We start from the raw sequence: 23,743 nt of genomic DNA, 5'->3' as shown, positions 1-23,743 counted from the left end.
GGACTTGGTCCCAATCACTTGGTTCAATGTCTCCAATACTGGAGCGATTCCTTGATCGAGGGGTGGTCGTTTACCTCTCTTTGTGTCAGATCCTGCTGGTGCCGAAAGGTCTGGGTCGGCTTTGTGTTGCTAATTTGTAGCAATTGTTCCTGGGGATGGCTGATTAATATGCAGATGGCTGGGGTGTTGTGATGTTGATGGCTGCAGGTATCGATTCGGTCTGGCTTCCCCAGAGGCGAATACACTGTTTTACCTGCAGCTGTCTGTTTGAGTCCTGTTGGCTGATTTTCCCATCAGCCTCTTCCGTTCGCCATTTTAAATCGGGGTTTGGCCATTCTAATCGGGAGTTAGCCATTTTAAGTGGCTACACTATATACTGTGTCAGGAAACCCTCCTGCACACATTGGACAAAAACAAACCCCTCTAAAGTACTCGAACTATAGCGTTTCCAGTCAATATTTGGAAAGTTAAAATCCCCCATAACAACTACCCTGTTGCTTTCGCTCCTATCCAGAATCATCTTTGCAATCCTTTCCTCCACATCTCTGGAACTTTTCGGAGGCCTATAGAAAACCCCTAACAGGGTGACCTCTCCTTTCCGGTTTCTAACCTCAGCCCATATTACCTCAGTAGACGAGTCCTCATCAAACGTCCTTTCTGCCACGGTAATACTGTCCTTGACTAACAATGACAACCCCCCCCCCCCCCTCTTTTACCACCTTCCCTGAGCTTACTGAAATATCTAAACCCCGGCACCTGCAACAACCATTCCTGGCCCTGCTCTATCCATGTCTCCAAAATGGCCACAACATCGAAGTCCCAGGTACCAACCCATGCCGCAAGTTTACCCACCTTATTCCGGATGCTCCTGGCATTGAAGAAGACACACGTTAAACCACCTTCCTACCTGCTGGTACACTCCTGCAACTTTGAAACCTTACTCATGACCTCACTACTCCCAACCTCCTGTATACTGGAGCTACAATTCAGGTTCCCAAGCCCCTGCTGAACTAGTTTAAACCCTCCCAAAGAGCATTAGCAAAGTTACCCCCCAGGATATTGGTACCCCTCTGGTCCAGGTGTAGACCATCCTCTCAGCATTTACCCTGTGAAGCTCCTTCAGAATCCTGGATGTTTCAATGAGATCACCTCTCATTCTTCTAAATTCCAATGAGTCCCAACCTGTTAAACCTTTGCCCCGAAGACAATCCCTCCATAACTGGGATCATCCTCGTGAACCTTTTCTAAAGAGCCTCCAATGAAATAATATATTTCCTTAAATAAGGGGATCAAAACTGCTCTCAGTTCTCCAGATGTGGTCTCACCAGCACCTTGTACAGCTGCAGCAAGACTTCCCGACTCTTATACTCCAACCCCCTTGGAATCAGGGCCAACATTCCATTAGCCTTCCTGATTACCTGCTGCACCTGTCTGCTAGCTTTCTGTGTTTCATGCACAAGTTCCCCAAGTCCCTTTGTGTTGCAACTTTCTGCAGTTTTTCTCCAGTTAAATAATACTGTTCTTTTGTTCTCCCTTCTAAAATGAACTTCACATTTTCCCACATTATGCTCCATGTGGCAACTTTTTGTCCACTTGCTTAACCTCTCAATATCTCTTTGCAAACCGTTTGTATCCCCCTCGCAACTTGCCTTTCCACCTATTTTTGTGTTGTCTGCAAATTTGGGCGCAGTACGTTCGCTTCCTTCCTCCAAGTCATTAATACAAATTGTACACAGTTGTGGTCCCAACACTGCCCCGTGGAACCCCACTGGTTACAGGCCACCAATCTGAAAAAGAACCCCTTATCCCCACTCGCTGTTTCCTGCTCATTAGCCAATTCTCTATCCATGTCAATATACTACCTCCAACTCCATGGGTTCTTATCTCATGCCTTAACATTTTGTAAGGTACCTTGTCAAAGGTCTTCTGGAAGTTTAAATACAACACATCTACTGGTCCCCCTCTATCCACTCTGGTTGAAACTTCCTCGAAACACTCTGATAAATTAGTCAGACACGGTTTCCCTTTCACAAAGCCATGCTGACTCTGCTTGTTTAGATTATGATTTTCTCAATGTGCTCCTATTACTTCCTAATAATTGATTCCAACATTTTTTTCAACAATAAATGTTAGTCTAATTGTCCTATAGTGTCTCATTTTTTGCCTCCCTCCCATTTTGAATCGGGGGTTGTCACATTGGCAGTTTTCCAATCCTCTGGTACTTCTCCAGAATCCAAGGATTTTTGGAAAATTACAATCAATGCATCCACTATCTCTGTAGCCATTTCTTTTAGGATCCTAGGATGTAGCCATCCAGGGGACTTATCTTATCCCCATTAGTTTGTCCAATACAACTTCTCCAGTGATGGTATTTAATTGCTCCTTCCGTATTCTTTAGTATGAATGGGATATTCAAAATATCTGTTTAACTCCTCTGCCATTTCCTTGTTCCCCATAACTGACACAGCGGCATGGAGGCACAGTGGTTAGCACTGTTGCTTCACAGCTCCAGGGACCTGGGTTCAATTCCCGGCTTGGGTCACTGTCTGTGCGGAGTCTGCACATTCTCCCCAAAACTGTGTGGGTTTCCTCCGGGTGCTCTGGTTTCCTCCCACAAGACGTGCTTGTTTGGTGAATTGGACATTCTGAATTCTCCCTCGGTGTACCCGAACAGGTGCCGGAGTGTGGCGACTCAGGGATTTTCACAGTAACTTCATTTCAGTGTTAATGTAAGCCTACTTGTGACAATAATAAAGATGATTATAATAAAGAATATTATTCTGCTCTCCCAAGATGTATTTCCTAAGGAGCCTCTGTGGAGTTGAGGTTTCAATCAGATCAGCCGTGAACTTACTGAATTGTGGAGCAGGCACGAGGGGCCGAGTGGCCTACTCCTGCTCCTAATTCGTATGTTATCACATCCTTTATAATAGATTGTAGCATTTTCCCTCCTACTGATGTCAGGCTAATGGGTCTGTGGTTCCCCGTTTTCTCTCTCTCTCTTTAAATATTGGGGTTACATTTACCACCTTCCAATCTGCAGGAACCATTCCAGAATCTATAGAATTGTGAAAGGTGATCACCAATGTATCCACAATCTCTCCAGCCGCCTCTTTCAACACTCTGGGATGTAGAGCAGCAGCTTTTGGAGATTTATTAACTTTCACTCCCATTATTTACTCCAGTACTACTTTTTCACTCACACTAATCTCTTGCAGTTCCTCGTGCTCAGTAGTCCCCTTGGTTCTCTCGTGTTTTTGGGACAATTTCTGTATCTTCCTCCATGAAGACAGACACACATTGTTTAGTTTCTCTGTCATTTCCTTATTCCCCATTATAAACTCTCCTGTCTGTCTGGAATGGACCCACATTGGTCTTTGCTAATCTTTTCCTTTTCACATTCCTATAGGAGTTTTTCCAGTTCTCCCCGGTTTGCTCTCATATTCTATTTTCTCTTTATCAGTTTCTTGGTCCTCCTTTGCTGAATTCTAAAACAAGTTCCCAATCCTCAGGCTCACGACTATATTGTGTCCTCCATTGATCTAATAGAATCTTTAACTTTTCTTGTTAGCCACGATAGCTTCACTTTTGCTTCTAAAAGGAATCTATATTTTATGTAAATAAAATGCGAGTGGTTGCCTGTCTATTGTCTATCGTCATACAAAGAACAACAAAGAACAAAGGACAGGACAGCACAGGAACAGGCCCTTCGGCCCACCAAGCCTGCTTGGATCAGGATGTCTGACTAAACTAAAACCTTCTGTGCTTCCAGGGTCTGTATCCGTCTATTCCCATCCTATTCATGTATTCATCAAGATGCCTCTTAAACGTCACTATCGTACCTGCTTCCACCACCTCCTCCGGCAGCGAGTTCCAGGCACTCACCACCCTCTGTGTAAAAAACGTCCCTTGCACATCACGGCTAATCTTTGCCCCTTGCACTTTAAACCTATGTCACCTGGTAATTGACTTTTACAACCTGGCAATAAGTTTCTGACTATCCACTCTGTCCATGCCACTCAGAATTTTGTAATCTTTTATCAACCTCAACCTCCGACGCTCTAGTGAAAACAATCCAAATTTATCCAACCTCTCCTGACAGCTGATACACTGCAGGCCAGGCAACATTCTGGTAAACCTCCTATGTACTCTCTCCAAAGCCTCCACATCCTTTTGGTAATGTGGTGACCAGAATTGTAGGCAATATTCCACGTGTGGCCTAACTAAGGTTCTGTACAGCTGCAGCATGACTTGACAATTTTTATACTCAATGCCCCGACCAATGAAGACAAGCATGCCGTCTGCCTTCTTAGCTCCTTATCCACCTGCGTTGCCACTTTCAGTGATCTGTTTATTGTAATTTCCCAATCTACCACAGACAACTTGCCCCTCATACCATGACAGTTTCCTTCTGTGAGAGACACCCAGATAAATTAGGCAAAAGAACCCTGTAACCACCATAGCCCATCTTCATGGCAACATGGCTGCTTTGGGAACTAAATATCTTCCAACGTGCAAACACCTTTTCATTCTGTGCTCCTTGTCAAACTTGGAACCAGGTAATCGCAACGAGCCTCAAAAATGGTCAGCCCACCGGAGGCAGAGGTGTTAGACTGACCAGTCCAGCAGAAAGAAACCCTCCAATCATCACCATTCACCAGATGTCAGAATGAACAAAATGCAGTCCTGGATGTCAGTGAGAACAGAAACAATAACAACGGAGCCAACATCTGTAATTTATTGTGAACTTGTTGGAATCACAACAGGTGTGATGAATCACAAAACCCCTCCCCACATTGAGAGCAGATGAATGGTCTCTCCCCAGAATTAACTCGCTAGTGTCTCCGTAGTTGGGACGGATCATTGAATGTCTCCCCTGCTCAAAGCAGGTGAATGGTCTCTTCGAGGTGTGAACTCGCTGGTGTTCCTGCAGGGTGTATGGATATCTGAAACCCTTCCCTCACTAAGAGCAGGTTAACGCTTCTCCCCAGTGTGAACTCGCTGGTGTCTCTGCAGGTTGGATAACCGAGTGAATCCCTTCTCACACTGAGAGCAGGTGAACGGCCTCTCCCCAGTGTGAACTCGCTGGTGTGACTGCAGGCTGGATGATTGAGTGAAGCCCTTCCCACACTGAGAGCAGGTGAATGGCCTCTCCCCAGTGTGAACTCGCTGATGTATCTGCAGGTTGTATAACTGAGCGAATTCCTTCTCACACCGAGAGCAGCTGAATGGCCTCTCCCCAGTGTGAACTCGCTGGTGTGTCCGCAGGTCGGATGATTGAGTGAAGCCCTTCCCACACTGAGAGCAGGTGAACGGCCTCTCCCCAGTGTGAATCCACTGGTGAATTCACAGTTTCGATAACTCAGTGAAGCCTTTGTCACACTGAGAGCAGGTGAACGGCCTCTCCCCAGTGTGAACTCGCTGGTGTCTCTGCAGGCTGGATATCTGAGTGAAGCCCTTCTCACACTGAGAGCAGCTGAATGGCCTCTCCCCAGTGTGAACTCGCTGGTGTCTCTGCAGGTGGGATAACTGAGTGAAGCCCTTCTCACACTGAGAGCAGGTGAATGGCCTCTCCCCAGTGTGAACTCGCTGGTGTGTCCGCAGGGCGCATAACACAGTGAATCCCATCCCACACACAGAGCAGGTGAACGGCCTCTCCCCAGTGTGAACTCGCTGGTGTGTCCGCAGGTCAAATGATTGAGTGAATCCCTTCCCACATTGAGAGCAGGTGAACGGCCTCTCCCCAGTGTGAACTCGCTGGTGTCTCTGCAGGCTGGATATCTGAGTGAAGCCCTTCTCACACTGAGAGCAGCTGAATGGCCTCTCCCCAGTGTGAACTCGCTGGTGTGTCCGCAGGGCGCATAACACAGTGAATCCCTTCTCACACACAGAGCAGGTGAACGGCCTCTCCCCAGTGTGACTGCGCCGATGAGCTTCCAGCTCAGATGGAGCCCTGAATCCCTTCCCACAGTCCCCACATTTCCACGGTTTCTCCATGTTTTAGGTCTCCTCGTGTCTCTTTAGTTTGGGCAATCAGTTGAAGCCTCGTCCACACACAGAACACGTGTACGGTCTCTCCCCGCTGTGAATGGTGCGATGTCTTTTCAGGCTGTGTAACTGGTTAAAGCTCTTTCCACAGTCAGTGCTCTGGAACACTCTCACTCGGGTGTGTGAGTCTCGGTGCTTTTCCAGTCACACTGATGGTTAAAATCTTTTGAAGCCGACAGAAAAGCCAAACATTTCTCCTTCTAGATTCAAAGTCTGGTGATGTTCAGTTCCAAGGAATTGAGAGACTCAGTCAGATCGAGACGTGAAGTTTGAGATTTCTGTCTGTAATTCCTCCTCTTCTAATATCCTGTAAAAACAATTTACAAAAGACATCACGGTCAGTACAGGATAGAAATTCAGAACAGACAATTCTAGTTCCTAGAGAACATTCTTTCCTCTCTCATTCCCCAAAAGCTGTAAATCTCCGTCCCACACACTCTCCCTCCATTCTCACTCTGCTGTATCTAATATTCATCCTCCCAATTCTCCTGAAGGTGCTGATTCAGGCTGATTGATAGATCCATGCTCACTGCTTCCTGTCCTAGGCATAGAGATCATAACAAATAAGAGCTGCAGTTGGCCATTTGGCCCATCGAGCCTGCTCGTCTATTCTGTGCGGTCATTGGCCGATCTCTGTCAGCGACATTATCCGTGTTATTGACCAGAGGCTGAGTGTGCTGACTCAATATCTGTGAGCTCATGAGGCTGAGCTGCAAAACACCATGAAGAGGCTCGATGATCCGGAGGAGAGAATTCTGAATGTTGAGCAAGATACTCCTCAGCGGAGGCAAGAATTGAATCCTTGGAAAACCGGCTGAGTGGTGTGGTGGAGTCATGGAGAACTTGCAGAACTCCGGGTCAGAAAAAGAACATCCGAGTCGTTGGCCTGCCAGAAGGTGTGGAGGGTGAGGTTCTGGTTAGGTTCTTCGAGGACCTGCTGCCACGTTTTCTCAAGCTGGATGTGAAGACTGGGTGTTTTAAATTAGAAAGGGCATCGGATCCTGTCTTTGAGACTGAGGGAGTTTTCATCCCAGGCCTGTGCTCATTCACTTCCACAACTTTATAGATTACCAGAGGGTCCTGGAGACGGGTAAGGTTAGTTGTGACCTTGTAGAAGTCTATAAAATAATGAGGAGCATAGATAAGTTATATAGTCAACATCTTTTCTCCAAGGTAGAGGAGTCTAGAGGGCATAGGAGACGAGAGATACAAATGAGACCAGAGGAGAAGTTTCTTCACACAGAGGGTGGTGAGCATCTGGAATGGCTTCCAGAGTCAGTGGTAGAGGTGGGTACAATTTTGTCCTTTAAAAAGCAGTTAGAGAGTTACATGGGCAGGGTGGGTTTAGAGGGATATGGGCCAAATGCTGGCAAGTGGGACTAGCTTAGTGATAGAAACTGGGCGGCATGGACAAGCTGTAAACATCTATGACTCTACCTGGAACAAAAATAAACCTCGCCTGAAGTCTGTTAAGCTCCAGTCACCAGGAGCTAAGGGAGGGTATGGTCTCCTGAAAATCAGGCTTCATCAATTGGCCTCTCGTCTTAGGTTCATAAGGGATTGGGGTAGGATGGACTCAACATTCATCAGGCTCAATACAGAAGCAGACCAGTCAGGTCTCCCTCGATCCAAAACTGGCATAGGCGGATTATGGAAAGCATCTCCATGCAATTTTTAATGTCTGTAATTCATTCCGAGTCTGATGCATTGGGTAAAGTATGGGACTCCTATCTCAAATACATAGGCTCCAATTTGACTGACTTGCTCCTCCTGGGCATTCCATGAGTGAATTAAATTTAACTTAAGCCGGGAGTAGGGCATAGTGGTTATTGCTGCTACCTCAGTGCCAGGGACCCAGGTTCAATTCCAGCCTTGGGTGGCTGTCTGTGTGGAGTTTGCACTTTCTCCTTGTGTCTTGGTGGGTTTCCTCCAGTTGCTCCACTTTCCTCCCATTGTCCAAAGTTGTGCAGCGAAAGTGAATTGGTCACACTAATTTGCCCCTTAGTGTCCAAGATGTGTAGGTTAGGTGGGTTGACCATGATCAATGCACTGGGTTACGAGGATAGGATGGGGAGTGGGCTTCAGTGAAATGCTCTTTCTGAGGCTCAGTGCAGATGTGAAGGGCGAATGGCCTTCTACACTACAGGAGTTCTATGTCATCTATGTTCTGTTGTTCATTTTAATTTGATTATGCTGTTAGTCCGTTTGTGATATTTTTGGATTTACAAACTGAATTGTTATATAATCTTACCCTCTTTCTCCACTCACTACTTTAACCTGTTAACTGGTTCTTCAATTGATCTGGCATTTCATCTCGAGGCTCTGGTCCCTCAAATATCCTGTTCCAAATTAATTCTGCAATGTGTTGCTTGGATTTATGTTGGCAATATCTCTTGTTCCATTCTGTGCCCATTTGCCACCATTTTTTCCTGTTACTCTGTTGCATTCATTCTTTAAAAATGATGTAAAACATAACAATTTATTAAAAATCTGTCCGGCTCATCCGTGAATATATTCAATGACCCCACACCCCACTGGTCCATGTGGAAGAGAAATCCAGAGATGAATCACCCTCCAAGGGAAGAGATGACTGGATTGTACTTTATTGCAGAACCATAAATAATATATCTAATGTGTACCATATAACAGCACGAGACATGTCTCTGTCTGGTATTAATTTACTATCTCCTTGAATGTCAGCCAGCTCCTGGATAAACCAGCCCTTTAATTGTGAACATCCTTTCAGCCAGACAAATAAATGTGTCATGCTGAGGGAGCAAACGCTGTCAATGTCTTTAAGAGAGAGAGAGACCTGGGCCAAGCTTTCCAGAGTCTGCACCCACCCTGGATTCACTTCCTTTCCCTTCAGTTGCTGCAAGTGACCAATTGAAGGTCAGAATGAGAAAAGAAATGGAAAGGGGGAAAAAAGTAAGTGTTTTACTCACAGATGTTGGAGACAGGAGGAGGTTTTCAGTCTGTGTGAAGCCCCAGGTTTCCTCAGTGTCCAGCTTCCGTGTTCAGACAACGGGGGAGCTGATTGGATGGGGAAGAGAGTCCTTGCGGTTTATCAACTCTTCCCATTGGTCAACAACCTTCCTCCGCCTCACTCATTGTTTCCCCCTCCTCGAGACAAGGTTTCCAGGCAACCGGCTGACTGCTCCGGCCAGAACAAGAAGCCTCTCGGTGATTTCCCCCCCGGACCGGAACTTGAGCATGTCCGAGGGTGAGGAGAGAATGCGCATGTGCGAGGGAAGGTTCACCCCTGACCTGTCTGCTGAGGCATTGACCAATGGGAAGAGTTGGAGGACCGGAAGAACTCTGGTCCTCCAGCCAATCACCGCGGGTTTTGTGGAAATGGCAATTGAGCTTCACACAGACTCAAACAAAGTACAGCACGTGAACAGGCCTTTCGGCCCTCCAAGCCCGTTCCGACCATGCTGCCCGACTAAACTACAATCTTCTACACTTCCTGGGTCCGTATCCCTCCATTCCCATCCTATTCATGTATTTGTAAAGATGCCCCTTAAATGTCACTATCGTCCCTGCTTCCACCACCTCCTCCGGTAGCGAGTTCCAGGCACCCACTACCTTCTGTGTAAAAAACTTGCCTCGTACATCTACTCTAATCCTTGCCCCTCGCACCTTAAACCTATGCCCCTTAGTAATTGACCCCTCTACCCTGGGGAAAATCCTCTGACTATCCACTCTGTCTATGCTCCTCATAATTTTGTAGACCTCCATCAGGTCGCCCCTCAACCTCCGTCGTACCAGTGAGAACAAACCGAGTTTATTCAACCGCTCCTCATAGATAATGCCCTCCATACCAGGTAAATCTCTTCTGCACCCTCTCTAAAGCCTCCACATCCTTCTGGTCGTGTGGCAACCAGAATTGAACACTATAGTCCAAATGTGGCCAAACTAAGGTTCTATACAGCTGCAACATGACTTGCCAATTCTTATACTCAATGCCCCGGCCAATGAAGGCAAGCATGCCATATGCCTTCTTGACTACCTTCTCCACCCGTGTTGCCCCTTTCAGTGACCTGTGGACCTGTACACCGAGATACTTTCATCAAATTTACAGTGAAGGAGGCCATTCGGCCCATCAGGTCTGCACCGGCTCTTGGAAAGAGCACCCCACCCAAGGTCAACACCTCCACCCTATTCCCATAACCCAGTAACCCCGCCCAACACTAAGGGCAATTTTGGACACTAAGGGCAATTCATCATGGCCAATCCACCTAACCTGCACATCTTTGGACTGTGGGAGGAAACCGGAGCACCCGGATGAAACCCACGCACACACGGGGAGGATGTGCAGACTCCGCACAGACAGTGACCCAAGCCGGAATTGAACCTGGGACCCTGGAGCTGTGAAGCAATTGTGCTATCCACAATGCTACCGTGTTGCCCTGGGACCTCTCTGACTTTCAATACTCTTGAGGGTTCTACCATTCACTGTATATTCCCTACCTGCATTAGACCTTCCAAAATGCATTACCTCACATTTGTCCGGATTAAACTCCATCTGCCATCTCTCCGCCCAAGTCTCCAAACAATCTAAATCCTGCTGTATCCTCTGACAGTCCTCATCGCTATCCGCAATTCCACCAACCTTTGTGTCGTCTGCAAACTTACTAATCAGACCAGTTACATTTTCCTCCAAATCATTTATATATACTACAAAGAGCAAAGGTCCCAGCACTGATCCCTGCGGAACACCACTAGTCACAGCCCTCCAATTAGAAAAGCGTCCTTCCATTGCTACTCTCTGCCTTCTATGACCTAGCCAGTTCTGTATCCACCTTGCCAGCTCACCCCTGATCCCGTGTGACTTCACCTTTTGTACTAGTCTACCATGAGGGACCTTGTCAAAGGCCTTACTGACGTCCATATAGACAACATCCACTGTCCTACCTGCATCAATCATCTTTGTGGCCTCCTTGAAAAACTCTATCAAGTTAGTGAGACACGACCTCCCTTTCACAAAACCATGCTGCCTCTCACTAATACGTCCATTTGCTTCCAAATGGGAATAGATCCTGTCTTGAAGAATTCTCTCCAGTAATTTCCCTACCACTGACGCAAGGCTCACCGGCCTGTAGTTCCCTGGATTATCCTTGCTACCCTTCTTAAACAGAGGAACAACATTGGCTATTCTCCAGTCCTCCGGGACATCACCTGAAGACAGTTGGACTGTCTACATATTGTTTTAAGAAGCCCTCCTGGATGCTCCTTACAAACTCTGCCCTGTCTAAGCCCCTGGCACTAAGTGAGTCCCAGTCAATATTGGGGAAGTTTAAGTCTCCCATCACAACAACCCTGTTGTTTGTACTCTTTTCCAAAATCTGTCTACCTATCTGCTCCTCTATCTCCCGCTGGCTGTTGGGAGGCCTGTAGTAAACCCCCAACATTGTGACTGCACCCTTCTTATTCCTGATCTCTACCCATATAGCCTCACTGCCCTCTGTGGTGTCCTCCCGTAGTACAGCTGTGATATTCTCCATAACCAGAAGCGCAACTCCGCCACCCTTTTACATCCCCCTTTATCCCGCCTGAAACATCTAAATCCTGGAACGTTTAGCTGCCAATCCTGCCCTTCCCTCAACCAGGTCTCTGTAATGGCAACAACATCATAGTTCCAAGTACTAATCCAAGCTCTAAGTTCATCTGCCTTACCCGTAATACTTCTTGCATTAAAACATATGCAGTTCAGGCCACCAGACCCGCTGTGTTCAGCAACTTCACCCTGTCTGCTCTGCCTCAGAGCCATACTATCCCTATTCCCTAGTTCTCCCTCAATGCTCTCACCTTCTGACATATTGCTCCCGTGCCCACCCCCCTGCCATACTAGTTTAAACCCTCCCGTGTGACACTAGCAAACCTTGCGGCCAGGATATTTATGCCTCTCCAGTTTAGATGCAACCCGTCCTTATACAGGTCACACCTGCCCCGGAAGAGCTTCCAGTGGTCCAGATAATAGAAACCCTCCCTCCTACACCAGCTGTTTAGCTGCTCTATCATCCTATTTCTAACCTCACTGGCACGTGGCACAGGGAGTAATCCCGAGATTACAACACTAGAGGTCCTGTCTTAACTTTCTGCCTAGCTCCCTGAACTCCTGCTGCAGGACCTCATGCCCCTTCCTGCCTATGTCGTTAGTATCAATATGTACAACGACATCTGCCTGTTTGCCCTCCCCCTTCAGGATGCCCTCTACCCGTTCGGAGACATCCTGGACCCTGGCATCAGGGAGGCAACATACCATCCTGGAGTCTCTTTCACGTCCACAGAAGCGCCTATCTGTGCCCCTGACTATAGAGTCCCCTATGACTATTGCTCTTCTGCGCTTTGACCCTCGCTCCTGAACATCAGAGCCAGCCGTGGTGCCACTGCTCTGGCTGCTGCTGTTTTCCCCTGATAGGCTATCCCCCCCCCCCCGACAGTATCCAAAGGGGTATACCTGTTCAAGAGGGGGACAATCACAAGGGATTCCTGCAGTGACTGCCTGCCCTTTCTGGTGGTCACCCATTTCTCTGCCTGCACCTTGGGTGTGACCACATTTATATAAATGCTATCTTTGACACTTTCCGCCACCTGCATGCTCCTAAATGCATCCAACTGCTGCTCCAACCGAACCATGCAGTCTGTGAGGAGCTCCAGTTGGGTGCACTTTCTGCAGATGAAGCCATCTGGGACACTGGAAGCCTCCCGGACCTGCCACATCTCACAGTCAGAGCACTGCACCCCTCTAATTGACATTGCATCAATTAATTAGTAAATTAAATTTAAAAGTGTTTTAAAAAGTTACTGTTAACTATATGTTTCCTAGCACTAGATTTCTACTATAAATGTGAAAGCTAAATACGGTACTCTCCGATCTCTGGCTTAGATACCCCTCTAAATTATAATTAAGTAATTATGTTTAATTAGTTTACCAATGGTTAATTTTTTTAATTTAGTGTAGATTCCCAACCAGCCAATCAGGTCACAGCTTTTCTATGATGTCACTTCAGTCCCCCCCCCCCGTGTCCCCGTCCCCCCACACACAATTTGAAAAGGTAATAAAAGTAAAAATGAGGAAAAATCACTAACTTACCTTCTGAGGGTCTCAGGTGCTCTCAGGTTCTCTCCCTGCTGATTAAAAGTTACAGGCCAGAAGAAAGAGAGAGAACAAAACAGGAGGGAAAAAGCACCTTCTCCCACTCTGTACCGAATTACCTCACTGCACCAAATTACCAAGTTCCAAATTCCCACTCTGGATGTGTCTCACTCACTCAGACTGTGTCTCCTTGACTTGCGCAGCGCTTACTGAGTGCGCTTTCTGTCTGTCTTTTATACAGACTTCAGGATGACTCACACTACTTAAACTTCAAAGAGAAGAATACAATGTGTCCCTTTGTGCCCCTAAACGGGCCTCAGGTGACTACCAGATAACTGCCTCTCAGCAATTAGGGTGGGGCAGCTTCAGCCAATCATACACTAATCTACACACTGCACTTTTAACTGAAAAACAGCAAAATTAGACTAGAAACCTCTCCCTGTCTCCAACATCTGTGAGTAAAACACTTTCTTTTCTCCCCCTTTCCATTTCTTTTCTCATTCTGACCTTCAATTTGTGACTTGCAGCAACTGAAGGGAAGTGAATCCAGGGAGGGTGGAGACTCCGGAAAGCTTGGCCAGCTCTCTCTCTCTCTCTTAAAGACATTGACATCCTTTGCTCCCTCAGCTTGACACATTTATTTGTCGAGACTCTCTCTCAAGCTCAAATACGACAACTATAAACCATCCATGAGCCCTGCCCCTGACCAGCCTGTAATATAACAGGGGCCGGTTTAGCTCAGTTGTTTGGACAGCTGGTTTGTGATGCAGAGCGAGGCTTCAATTCCCGGCTGAGGTTATTCATGAAGGCACCACCTTCTCAACCTTGTCTCTTCCTGAGGTGTGTTGATCCTCAGGTTAAATCACCACCAGTCAGCTCTACCCCTTAAAAGGGGAAAGCAGCCTATGGTCATTTGGGACCTTGGCGACTTTACCTTTAATCTAACAATTGAATCCACTCGATATAATCCTCACCCATTCCGAAGCCTCGAACCGTATGCACCAGACAATTCGACTTGAGCAAAAGCTTTCTCTGCATCGAAGGAGATCACCAGCCCATCCACTGTGTATTTCTGAAAAGCCTGAATCACATTCAGCAACCGTCCAACATTGTTACTGGAAAACCCTTATAAACCCAGGTTCCCCCCTCCCCCGTACGATTGTTGGAAGGATGTCCTCTAGCCTTCTCGCTAAAACTTTAGATCGTAATTTGAAGTCAAGATTCAAAAGAGATATTGGCCAATAAGAGGCACACTTTCTGGGTCATTCAGAATCAAAGAGATATTAGCCTCCCGAAGAGTCGATGGCAGCATACCTGAGTCAAAAGAGTGACAATACATACCCATCAATGGGTCCAACAACAAATCCTCAAGCCCCCTATAAAAATCACACCCACAGCCATCCGCTCCTGGTGCTTTACCCAGTTGCAGCTCCTTCATGGCCTTTGAGACCTCTTCCCTAGAAAGGGGAGCATTAAGAGGCTCACACTGGCTTTCTGAGGCCTCCGTAAGCTTCAGGGAAGAGAATAAATGCTCCATATCCAGCAACACTTCACCAGACTTCAGAGACTTTATAATCCTGCATAGAATTCCCCAAATCCCTGTTTATCTCCTCTGTCCTCACAACCCTTTTCTCTCCCCCAAGCCGCACAGAGGGAATTGTTCCAATGTCAGCCTTTTTCTTTGTCAAACAGGTCAAGTATTTGATTGGTTTATTCCCAAACTCGTACAACGTCTGCCTCGCAAACCTTTCTCGACCTGCTGCATCAATAGGGAGTCCAAAGCCACTCTTGCCACATTAACCTCCTTCAGCAATAGCTTATTCGAGATCTCCTCATAATTCTGCTCGACCTTCGTGAAACAAACCCCCAGACGTTGCTGGTTCTTCAGCATCCGAGCATAAACTTTACATGTCTCCCATAAAATGGAGGGGGAATACCAGGGGTTGAGTTAATCCAAAGGAAGAACTCCAACTCGTTCTTAAAATGCTTAGTAAATTAAGTATCTCTTATCAGAGAGGCAGCAAACCTCCACATTCTCGACCTGGGGGTGAACTTTCGAGTAGAATTCCAGAGAAACAGTGGGATGGTCCACAATCGATGGTCACAACGGTGCAAGAGGACACCAGGTGTAGGATCGTCCTTGACATAAAAATGTTGTTGATTCTAGTATGACATTGATGTGGGGCTGGAAAGAAGGTAAAATCTCTGCCCCTCTGGTGCAAAGTTCTCCAAACATCCACATAACCCACCTCCTCACAAGTAAAGGCCAATGCCCTGGCTTGCGGGGTGGGGGTGGGGGGGGGGGGGGGGGGGGGGGGGGGTGGTGGAAGGGGGTTGGGGGGTCCTGGTAACCAGGAGCTTATCTACCAGCGGATTTAAGGGACAGTTGAAGTCACCAACCACAAAAGAGTTAGTTGAAGCTAACTCTGCAAAATGCACAATGGCCTTAGGAATGAACTCCAGGGAGTAATTCGGGGATCCATAAACATTCATTATTGAAGCAACATCTCCATGCACCGAATCTCTAATGATCACCTATCTACCTCCTTTGTCCTTGGTGCAGGTTTCAACCTTCAAAGGGGTATTTTGATTAATAAGGATTGCCACATCCCTGCTACTTGATGAAAAGGAGATGAAAAAACCTGCCCCACCCAATCCCGCCTCAATTTAAAGTGTTCCTTATCATCCAGATGAGTTTCCTGTAATAAAGCTATGTTGACTTTCTCCTTAAGAAAGGAGAGGATAACCATAGATTTGAGCCAGGGAAATGGGATTGGAAATTTTAGGAGATGGGATTGGAAAGGAATTAGGACACTAAAAGATTTATTTCTTGGGGGTCGTTTTGCGGGATTGAAGGAGCTGAGAGCGAAGTATGGGCTGGAGCAGGGGGAAATATTTAGATATATGCAGGTTCGAGACTTTGCCAGAAAGGAGATACAGAGCTTCCCAGTAGAGCCAGCTTCCACATTGCTGGAGGAGGTGCTGACGACAGGGGGACTGGGGAAGGGGTAGTATTGGTGGTTTACGGGGCTATTTTGGAGGAGGAGAAGGCGCCTTGTGTATTGATGTTTGCCCTATGTATTGTTCTCATGTATGGAATGATCAGTCTGAACTGTACACAGAACAATACTTTTCACTGTATCTCGATACACGTGACAATAAACAAATCCAATCCTCACCATTGAGGTGATAGTATTTCTAATCAGTAAGGCTACTCCACCCCCTCTGCCATATTCTCTGTCCCTCCTGTAAACTTTATAACCGGTGTATTTGGTACCCAGTCCAGACCATCCTGCTACTTGTTTTTGGAACTGTATTGAGTACCCCTGAGGCCTTCCCCTCCCCCTCCATTTGTTAGTTTAAAGTCTTTGTGACCTCCCTATCTATCCTTTCCGTGAGGACACTGGTCCCAGATCGGTTCAGGTGGAGACCATCCCAACGGTACAGATCCCTCCTGTCCCAATATTGATGCCAGTGCCCCATGAAATGCTTGATGCACTAAGTGTCAAGAACCACAAAGACATGTGAGACTTTAACTAAGGCTTTAATACACTACATAGGAAGCTTACCTGACACAGACGACCCCAGACAAAATGGGTCCTGGTCACAGAAGTTGGTCTTATACTGAACTCCCGGGGGAGTGGCTAAGGCGGAGCTCTCTGTGGCCAGGTCAGGTTACATACAGGTGACCGAACCTCTACAGAGCTACAGTACAATACACAGTACCATACACAGGATTACAGGGCCACGTTACACACAACTATTATATAACTATATACAATACTAGGGAAGTACAGTGGTGTATCACCACAGTGACCTCCCTATCTGTCCTTTCCGTGAGGATCCTAGTCCCAGATCGGTTCAGGTGGAGACCGTCCCAACGGTACAGATCCCTCCTGTCCCAACATTGATGCCAGTGCCCCATGAAATGGAATTTCCTCTTTCTCACACCACTCCTTTAGCCACGTGTTTACTTCCCTAATTTTCTCATCCCTGTGCCAAATTTGCACGTGGCTCGTGTAATAATCCAGAGATTATATCCTTTTAGGGCCTGTTCTTTAATTTTGTTCCTAGTTCCTGATTTTCCCCAAACAGATCCTCTTTCCGAGTCTTGCTGATGTTGTTTGTCCCAACGTGGACCACAGCAACTGGATCCTCCCCTCCCTCTCCAATATCCTTTCAAGCCGGTTGGAGATGCCCCTCACCCTGGCACCGGGCAGGCAACACACCATGTGGGACTCTTGGTCCTGCTTCCAAAGGACGCTAGCAGTTCACCTAATTATAGAATCCCCGACAACTACCACTTCCTCCCCCTGCTTGAATGGCTTCCTGCACCAGGGTGCAGTGGTCAGATAGCTCATCCTTCCTACAGTCACTGCTCCGATACCCTGCCCCTCCGAGTCCGCTCCCTGGAAACTCGGCTCCATCCCTCCGAGTCCCCTCCCTGGAGACTAGGTATTGGAGATGAGGTATTGGGGAATGAGGGGAAGGAATTTTCCACAGAAACTAGAATTCTCTGTTCTGAATTTCTATCCTGTACTGAGTGTTGACTTTTGTAAACTCCTTTTACAGATATTACAAGAGGAGGAATTACAGAGAGAAATCTCAATTGTCACGTCTCGGTCTTACAGAGTCACTCGATACCTTGGGATCTGAGTATCATCGGCCTTTGAATCTAGAAGGAGAAATGTTTGCCCGATCTGTCGGCATCAAAAGATTTTAAACATCAGTGTGACTGGAAAAGCACCGAGACACACACACCCGAGTGAGAGTGTTCCAGGGGACTGACTGTGGAAAGAGTCCAAGTCTCTGTCCTCGAGGAGCTCCTGCCGGTGGCCACTGTCTATGCCGATTTCGGGGGTTTCCCCGTTTCTTTGCTCCCCCCCCCCCCCGATTTTCGGCGGCCTTTGGGGCTGTCCCGGGCGTCCAGCCGGGCCGGCTTGAGAACCGGCGACGAACCCCACGCGAGTGTCTGGCGGCCGGAGCTGAGGTGTCGGGCCCGGGACGCACGCATTTGGAGCAACGGGGGCGGAGCCAAACTGAGGATGAGGCGGCAGGCCCGAAGCCAGGGCGCAATGTAGTGGAGATGTTCCACACCGGGTGGCTCCCGCCTAGAGTGTGTTTTTTTTAAGAAGTCGGAAGTCCGGTCCCGGGGGACGTTTTGAGGAATATTCAAAAAAACTTTTTTTTGAAGAAATTTTTTGTTTTTAGATTGAAGAAAGAAAAAGAAAAATAATAAGTCGTTAAAAAATGCAAAAAGGGCTCTCTGTCCGGGCCTGGGCGGGAATGACGCATCCTCGGGGTTGGCGGTGACTCACCCAGCGGCCTGCCCTCTCTCTCTGGGTGTGGGGATGTCGGAGCCCGCCCCCGGGTGTGGGGATGTCGGAGCCTCCCCTGGGTGTGGCGATGTCGGAGCCCCCCCCCGGGTGTGGGGATGTCGGAGCCCCCCCCCCGGGTGTGGGGATGTCGGAGCCCCCCCATCCGGGTGTGGGGATGTCGGAGCCCCCCCCCCGGGTGTGGGGATGTCGGAGCCCCCCGCGTCCGCTGTACCACGAGCGGCAGCGCCTAGAGCTCTGCGCCCTCCACGCCCTCAACAACCTCCTGCAGCAGCCGCTCTTCACCCAGCAGCAGCTGGACGGGCTGAGCGGCCAGCTGGCTCCCGACTCTCTGGTGAATCCACATCGCAGTTTGTTAGGAACCGGGAACTATGTTGTCAACGTTCTCATGGCCGCCTTGCTAACTCAAGGTCTCGCTGCGATTTGGTGGGATAAACGCAAGTCGCTCAGCAGCTTGGTGCTGAGCCGGGTCCATGGCTTCATCCTCAACATTCTCTCCAACATGACGCTGGGCTTTGTCTCGCTCCCCATCCAGCGCAAGCACTGGGTGGCAGTCAGGCAAATCAACGGGGCCTACTACAACCTGGACTCCAAGCTAAAGGCCCCGGTTCCAATCGGGAATGAGGAGGAACTGAGGAAGTTCCTGCAGGACCAGATTGCCCAGGATCCCTGTGAGCTGCTGCTGGTGGTGCCGAGGGAGGTGGAGGAGGACGGAAGCTGGCTGCTCGCTCCCTGAACGCGAGACGCGGGAGATCGGACAGCGGGAGCGGTGAGGGGGGAAGGTCTCGCCGCCGATGGCGGGCTGACTCAGACCTCCAGCTGTGACGGATGAAGCCAGCGCGCTGGGGAGGTGGAAAAAATAATTGGAAACTCTAAATGTATTTAAAAAAGAACTTGAAATGTTTAAAGAGACAATATCAGCAGGACTGTTATTGAATCATTGCCTCTATCATTTCCTATATTTCTCCATCGTCACATAGTTTAAGTTCCTTGACCAGACTGAAACAAACAGGAATGGGGTTTTAATACATAATATTATGCAATGTTGCTTGATGGTACAGTTGGACCTCAGCTCAATTCCTCGAGGTCACTCTCTCATTGGGAATATCACATCATTAAATAAAAGAATTACAATGTTAGGGGTGAAAATATTCACACAATGACCTGAGTATAAGTAAAAAAAGCAGTTTATTATGTCAGAATTCTGGGAGGGAAGGTCTCAGACTCCACAGACTGTGACAGCACCTTCTCTCACTTGAGCTAAAGCTCACATGGGTTAATATACAGATTCAAGGGGCGGAATTAGTTGTTTTCTCATTTACATACAATCAATCAACTATATTCACGTCACACTTTTTACATGCAGTCAATCAATTTTCCTGGCATACCCAATTATCACATATATGGTTAAAGTGGGTGTTGTCTTACCCGCCCCCTAACTTCATACAGAAGTCATTCAAAACTAACTAATGTGCCCTGTCTACAGCCTTAGACCTTGAGCTTATCAAGGATACATTGCAAGTCTTGTTCTGTGAAGCTGTTATCAGTGGCTGTTGGGACACTCTCTATACATACCCACGCTTGGGTCTCATGAGACAGTTTACAGAAAATGTGGCTTGTTCAGCCATTTTATATCACAAAATAGCTAACAGCCATTTTGTGTCTTTTCTGATGTTAACAGCATTGTGTATACACTATCTATTTCTACAAATTGCCTCTTCTAAACAGGCATCTAAGCCAATGAGTACCTTTTGTTTCATCAGAACTATTTAAAAGTAATATGGGAGCACAGATGTAGTTACAGGGCCACCTATAATTTATATCATAGTCCAGTTTCACAAAATGCCCTCCAACACTTCCCCCTTTTGGTCATGGAAGATGTTTACAGAACTCCAACCATATTCGGGTGTCGGACCAGCCAGGGTTGGAAACGGGTGCGGAGGCAGATGTTGTAGCCTTCGCCTCGTTGATCACCCGAAGACAGATCCTGATGGGTTGAAGAGCAGCCTCTCCACCCTGTGCCCTGGCGTGGCGGGGGGACCTGTTGGAATTCTTGACTCTTGAGAAGATTAAGTTTGAACTGAGGGGAAGGATGGAGGGGTTCTACAATTCATGAGCATTATTCATTATGCACTTTCAAGAACTGGATAACATCGAACATTAGTTGGGGCGGGTGGGTGGGTGGGAGGGTTGGGGGAGGGGGGGCTGTGTGTGTTAATGGCGACTATGGGTGATTCCTGATTCCTTTTTATTTGTTTATGTGAACATGCAAGCTAATGTTTGGGGTTTGGTGGGAGGATGGGATCGTTGTTATTGATATGGGGATTGACATATTTGTTATTGATTATTGTTGGGTGTAAATTTGGGAGAAAATGTAAGAAAAGAGAATTAAAAAATATATTTTTAAAAACTCACTCTCAATATTTTTTATCACCCAAATGTACTGGGGAGTTAAAATTGGATTGCTGCCAAACTTGTCTTATCTTTGTTTTGGAACAGACTGACCTAAACATGGGTTACTTACTTTCAAACCTATCTCTTAAATCCAAGAGGTTGGAATTTTATTTAAATCAGAGTTTCACATTAGATGAAGTTTAGTTTCCTATCCAAACTAATTGTAAACATTTTTTTAGAACTAAACACAATAAAAAACCTCTTATTCGCATCTCAAATGGAACAGTAAATTCAAATGTTAAATTTTAAACTATAACTGTTGCTAACTCGCCAGAACAAGGGAGGGGAGAATATATGACTGTAATGTTTAGGGCAGCCTACCCCTTGGTAATCGCAGGAGGAGCTGTACTTGTCCTTATCTACTTGCTCTGAAAGGCCTTGGTTTAAAGTTTGCAAAAATGCTTTTTCACAGACGGAGTTTTCCTTTGAGACACAAGCCTGTATTTCGTTTCCAGCTGTCCAGCTGAATGGTTTCATTTTATCGCTCAGTTTCCTGTGTCTTCAGGCAGGTAAAGTGACACCATTGCCTTTCCTCAGCAAATTTGTGTTCCTTCAGGATTAGTCTTACCCTGTGGGTTTACTAAATGTCTCTCCTTTTCCTTCAATTCTCAATATCTATTGGTTCTGGCCACAGGGAGATGAGGCTCAGTATCCTCGGTCCAAGGGCGATTGGTGATTGTGTTTTATCCACTGGGGCGGCCCCACCCTATCTGCCCAACTGTGTTGCTGCAAACTGCAGCCACCGGCTGGACTGGATTGTCTCATTCTTTTGTCTAATTATTCACTAAATATAGGCTGCTCAGAATTATTACCCCTTTTGTTCTCTATCCTTCTTCTGACCCATCCACCAGCTTTCCTGTCCCCCAGCCGTAAGGTGTGGGTCCCAACCATCTTTCTGCATTGACTGAGATTGATGTTCCGCTGTGAACCCTGTGATGGAGCTCACGGCTCCTCAATCAGAACCCGGAACATTCTTTCTTTTTGAATTTGGCAATATTTATTTATTTATTTTCTGATGCGATGGAGAAAGAAATCTAACAAATAGACAAAGGGAAAGAAAATGCAGTGAACTATGCGGCTTCAACTAGACACTCGAGTGAGCATTGGCCCACTTGCATGGCTTCAACAACCTGTGCAGCTTCAACCAGACGCTCGAGTGAACGTTGGCCCATCTCCGCGGCTTCGAATCCGTCAGTCACGTTACATAGAACATAGAACAATACAGTGCAGTACAGGCCCTTCGGCCTACGATGTTGCACCGAAACAAAAGCCATCTAACCTACACTATGCCATTATCATCCATATGTTTATCCAATAAACTTTTAAATGCCCTCAATGTTGGCGAGTTCACTACTGTAGCAGGTAGGGCATTCCACGGCCTCACTACTCTTTGCGTAAAGAACCTACCTCTGACCTCTGTCCTATATCTATTACCCCTCAGTTTAAAGTTATGTCCCCTCGTGCCAGCCATATCCATCCGCGGGAGAAGGCTCTCACTGTCCACCCTTTCCAACCCCCTGATCATTTTGTATGCCTCTATTAAGTCTCCTCTTAACCTTCTCTCCAACGAAAACAACCTCAAGTCCATCAGCCTTTCCTCATAAGATTTTCCCTCCATACCAGGCAACATCCTGGTAAATCTCCTCTGCACCTGCTCCAAAGCCTCCACGTCCTTCCTATAATGCGGTGACCAGAACTGTACGCAATACTCCAAATGCGGCCGTACCAGAGCTCTGTACAGCTGCAACATGACCTCCCGACTCCGGAACTCAATCCCTCTACCAATAAAGGCCAACACTCCATAGGCCTTCTTCACAACCCTATCAACCTGGGTGGCAACTTTCAGGGATCTATGTACATGGACACCTAGATCCTTCTGCTCATCCACACTTTCAAGAACTTTACCATTAGCCAAATATTCTGCATTCCTGTTATTCCTTCCAAAGTGAATCACCTCACACTTCTCTACATTAAACTCCATTTGCCACCTCTCAGCCCAGCTCTGCAGCTTATCTATATCCCTCTGTAACCTGCTACTTCCTTCCACACTATCGACAACACCACCGACTTTAGTATCGCCTGCAAATTTACTCACCCACCCTTCTGCGCCTTCCTCTAGGTCATTGATAAAAATGACAAACAGCAACGGCCCCAGAACAGATCCTTGTGGTACTCCACTTGTGACTACTCCATTCTGAACATTTCCCATCAACCACCACCCTCTGTCTTCTTTCAGCTAGCCAATTTCTGATCCACATCTCTAAATCACCCTCAGTCCCCAGCCTCCGTATTTTCTGCAATAGCCTACCGTGGGGAACCTTATAAAACGCTTTGCTGAAATCCATATACACCACATCAACTGCTCTACCCTCGTCTACCTGTTCAGTCACCTTCTCAAAGAACTCAATAAGGTTTGTGAGGCATGACCTACCCTTCACAAAGCCATGCTGACTATCCCTGATCATATTATTCCTATCTAGATGAATATAAACCTTGTCTCTTATAATCCCCTCCAAGACTTTACCCACTACAGACGTGAGGCTCACCGGTCTATAGTTGCCGGGGTTGTCTCTGCTCCCCTTTTTGAACAAAGGGACCACATTTGCTGTCCTCCAGTCCTCTGGCACTACTCCTGTAGCCAATGATGACATAAAAATCAAAGCCAAAGGTCCAGCAATCTCTTCCCTGGCCTCCCAGAGAATCCTAGGATAAATCCCATCAGGCCCCGGGGACTTATCTATTTTCAGCCTGTCCAGAATTGCCAACACCTCTTCCCTACGTACCTCAATGCCATCTATTCTAT

The 23,743-nt window shown here is 47.1% G+C and overlaps 1 protein-coding gene and 1 pseudogene across 1 annotated transcript in view; one reads left to right on the top strand and one right to left on the bottom strand.

Annotated features, from left to right (window-relative positions):
* LOC140420429 (uncharacterized) overlaps positions 1 to 9,277 on the bottom strand; it is a 131,573-nt gene extending 122,296 nt beyond the window's left edge. The window contains 2 exon segments of the mRNA XM_072504434.1: positions 5,063 to 6,355; positions 8,994 to 9,277. Coding sequence (XP_072360535.1) covers positions 5,063 to 5,997 — 935 coding nt within the window. The 5' untranslated portion in view covers positions 5,998 to 6,355; positions 8,994 to 9,277.
* Positions 9,278 to 18,614: 9,337 nt separating this feature from the next.
* Positions 18,615 to 20,651, top strand: LOC140420427 (josephin-2 pseudogene; annotated as a pseudogene).
* The last annotated feature ends 3,092 nt before the right edge of the window (positions 20,652 to 23,743 follow it).

Source organism: Scyliorhinus torazame, chromosome 5 (assembly GCF_047496885.1).
Source record: "Scyliorhinus torazame isolate Kashiwa2021f chromosome 5, sScyTor2.1, whole genome shotgun sequence".
In the NCBI taxonomy this organism is placed as follows: Eukaryota; Metazoa; Chordata; class Chondrichthyes; order Carcharhiniformes; family Scyliorhinidae; genus Scyliorhinus; species Scyliorhinus torazame.
Note: the sequence above shows the minus strand (reverse complement) of the source record. Positions and strands in the feature narration are given on the sequence as shown.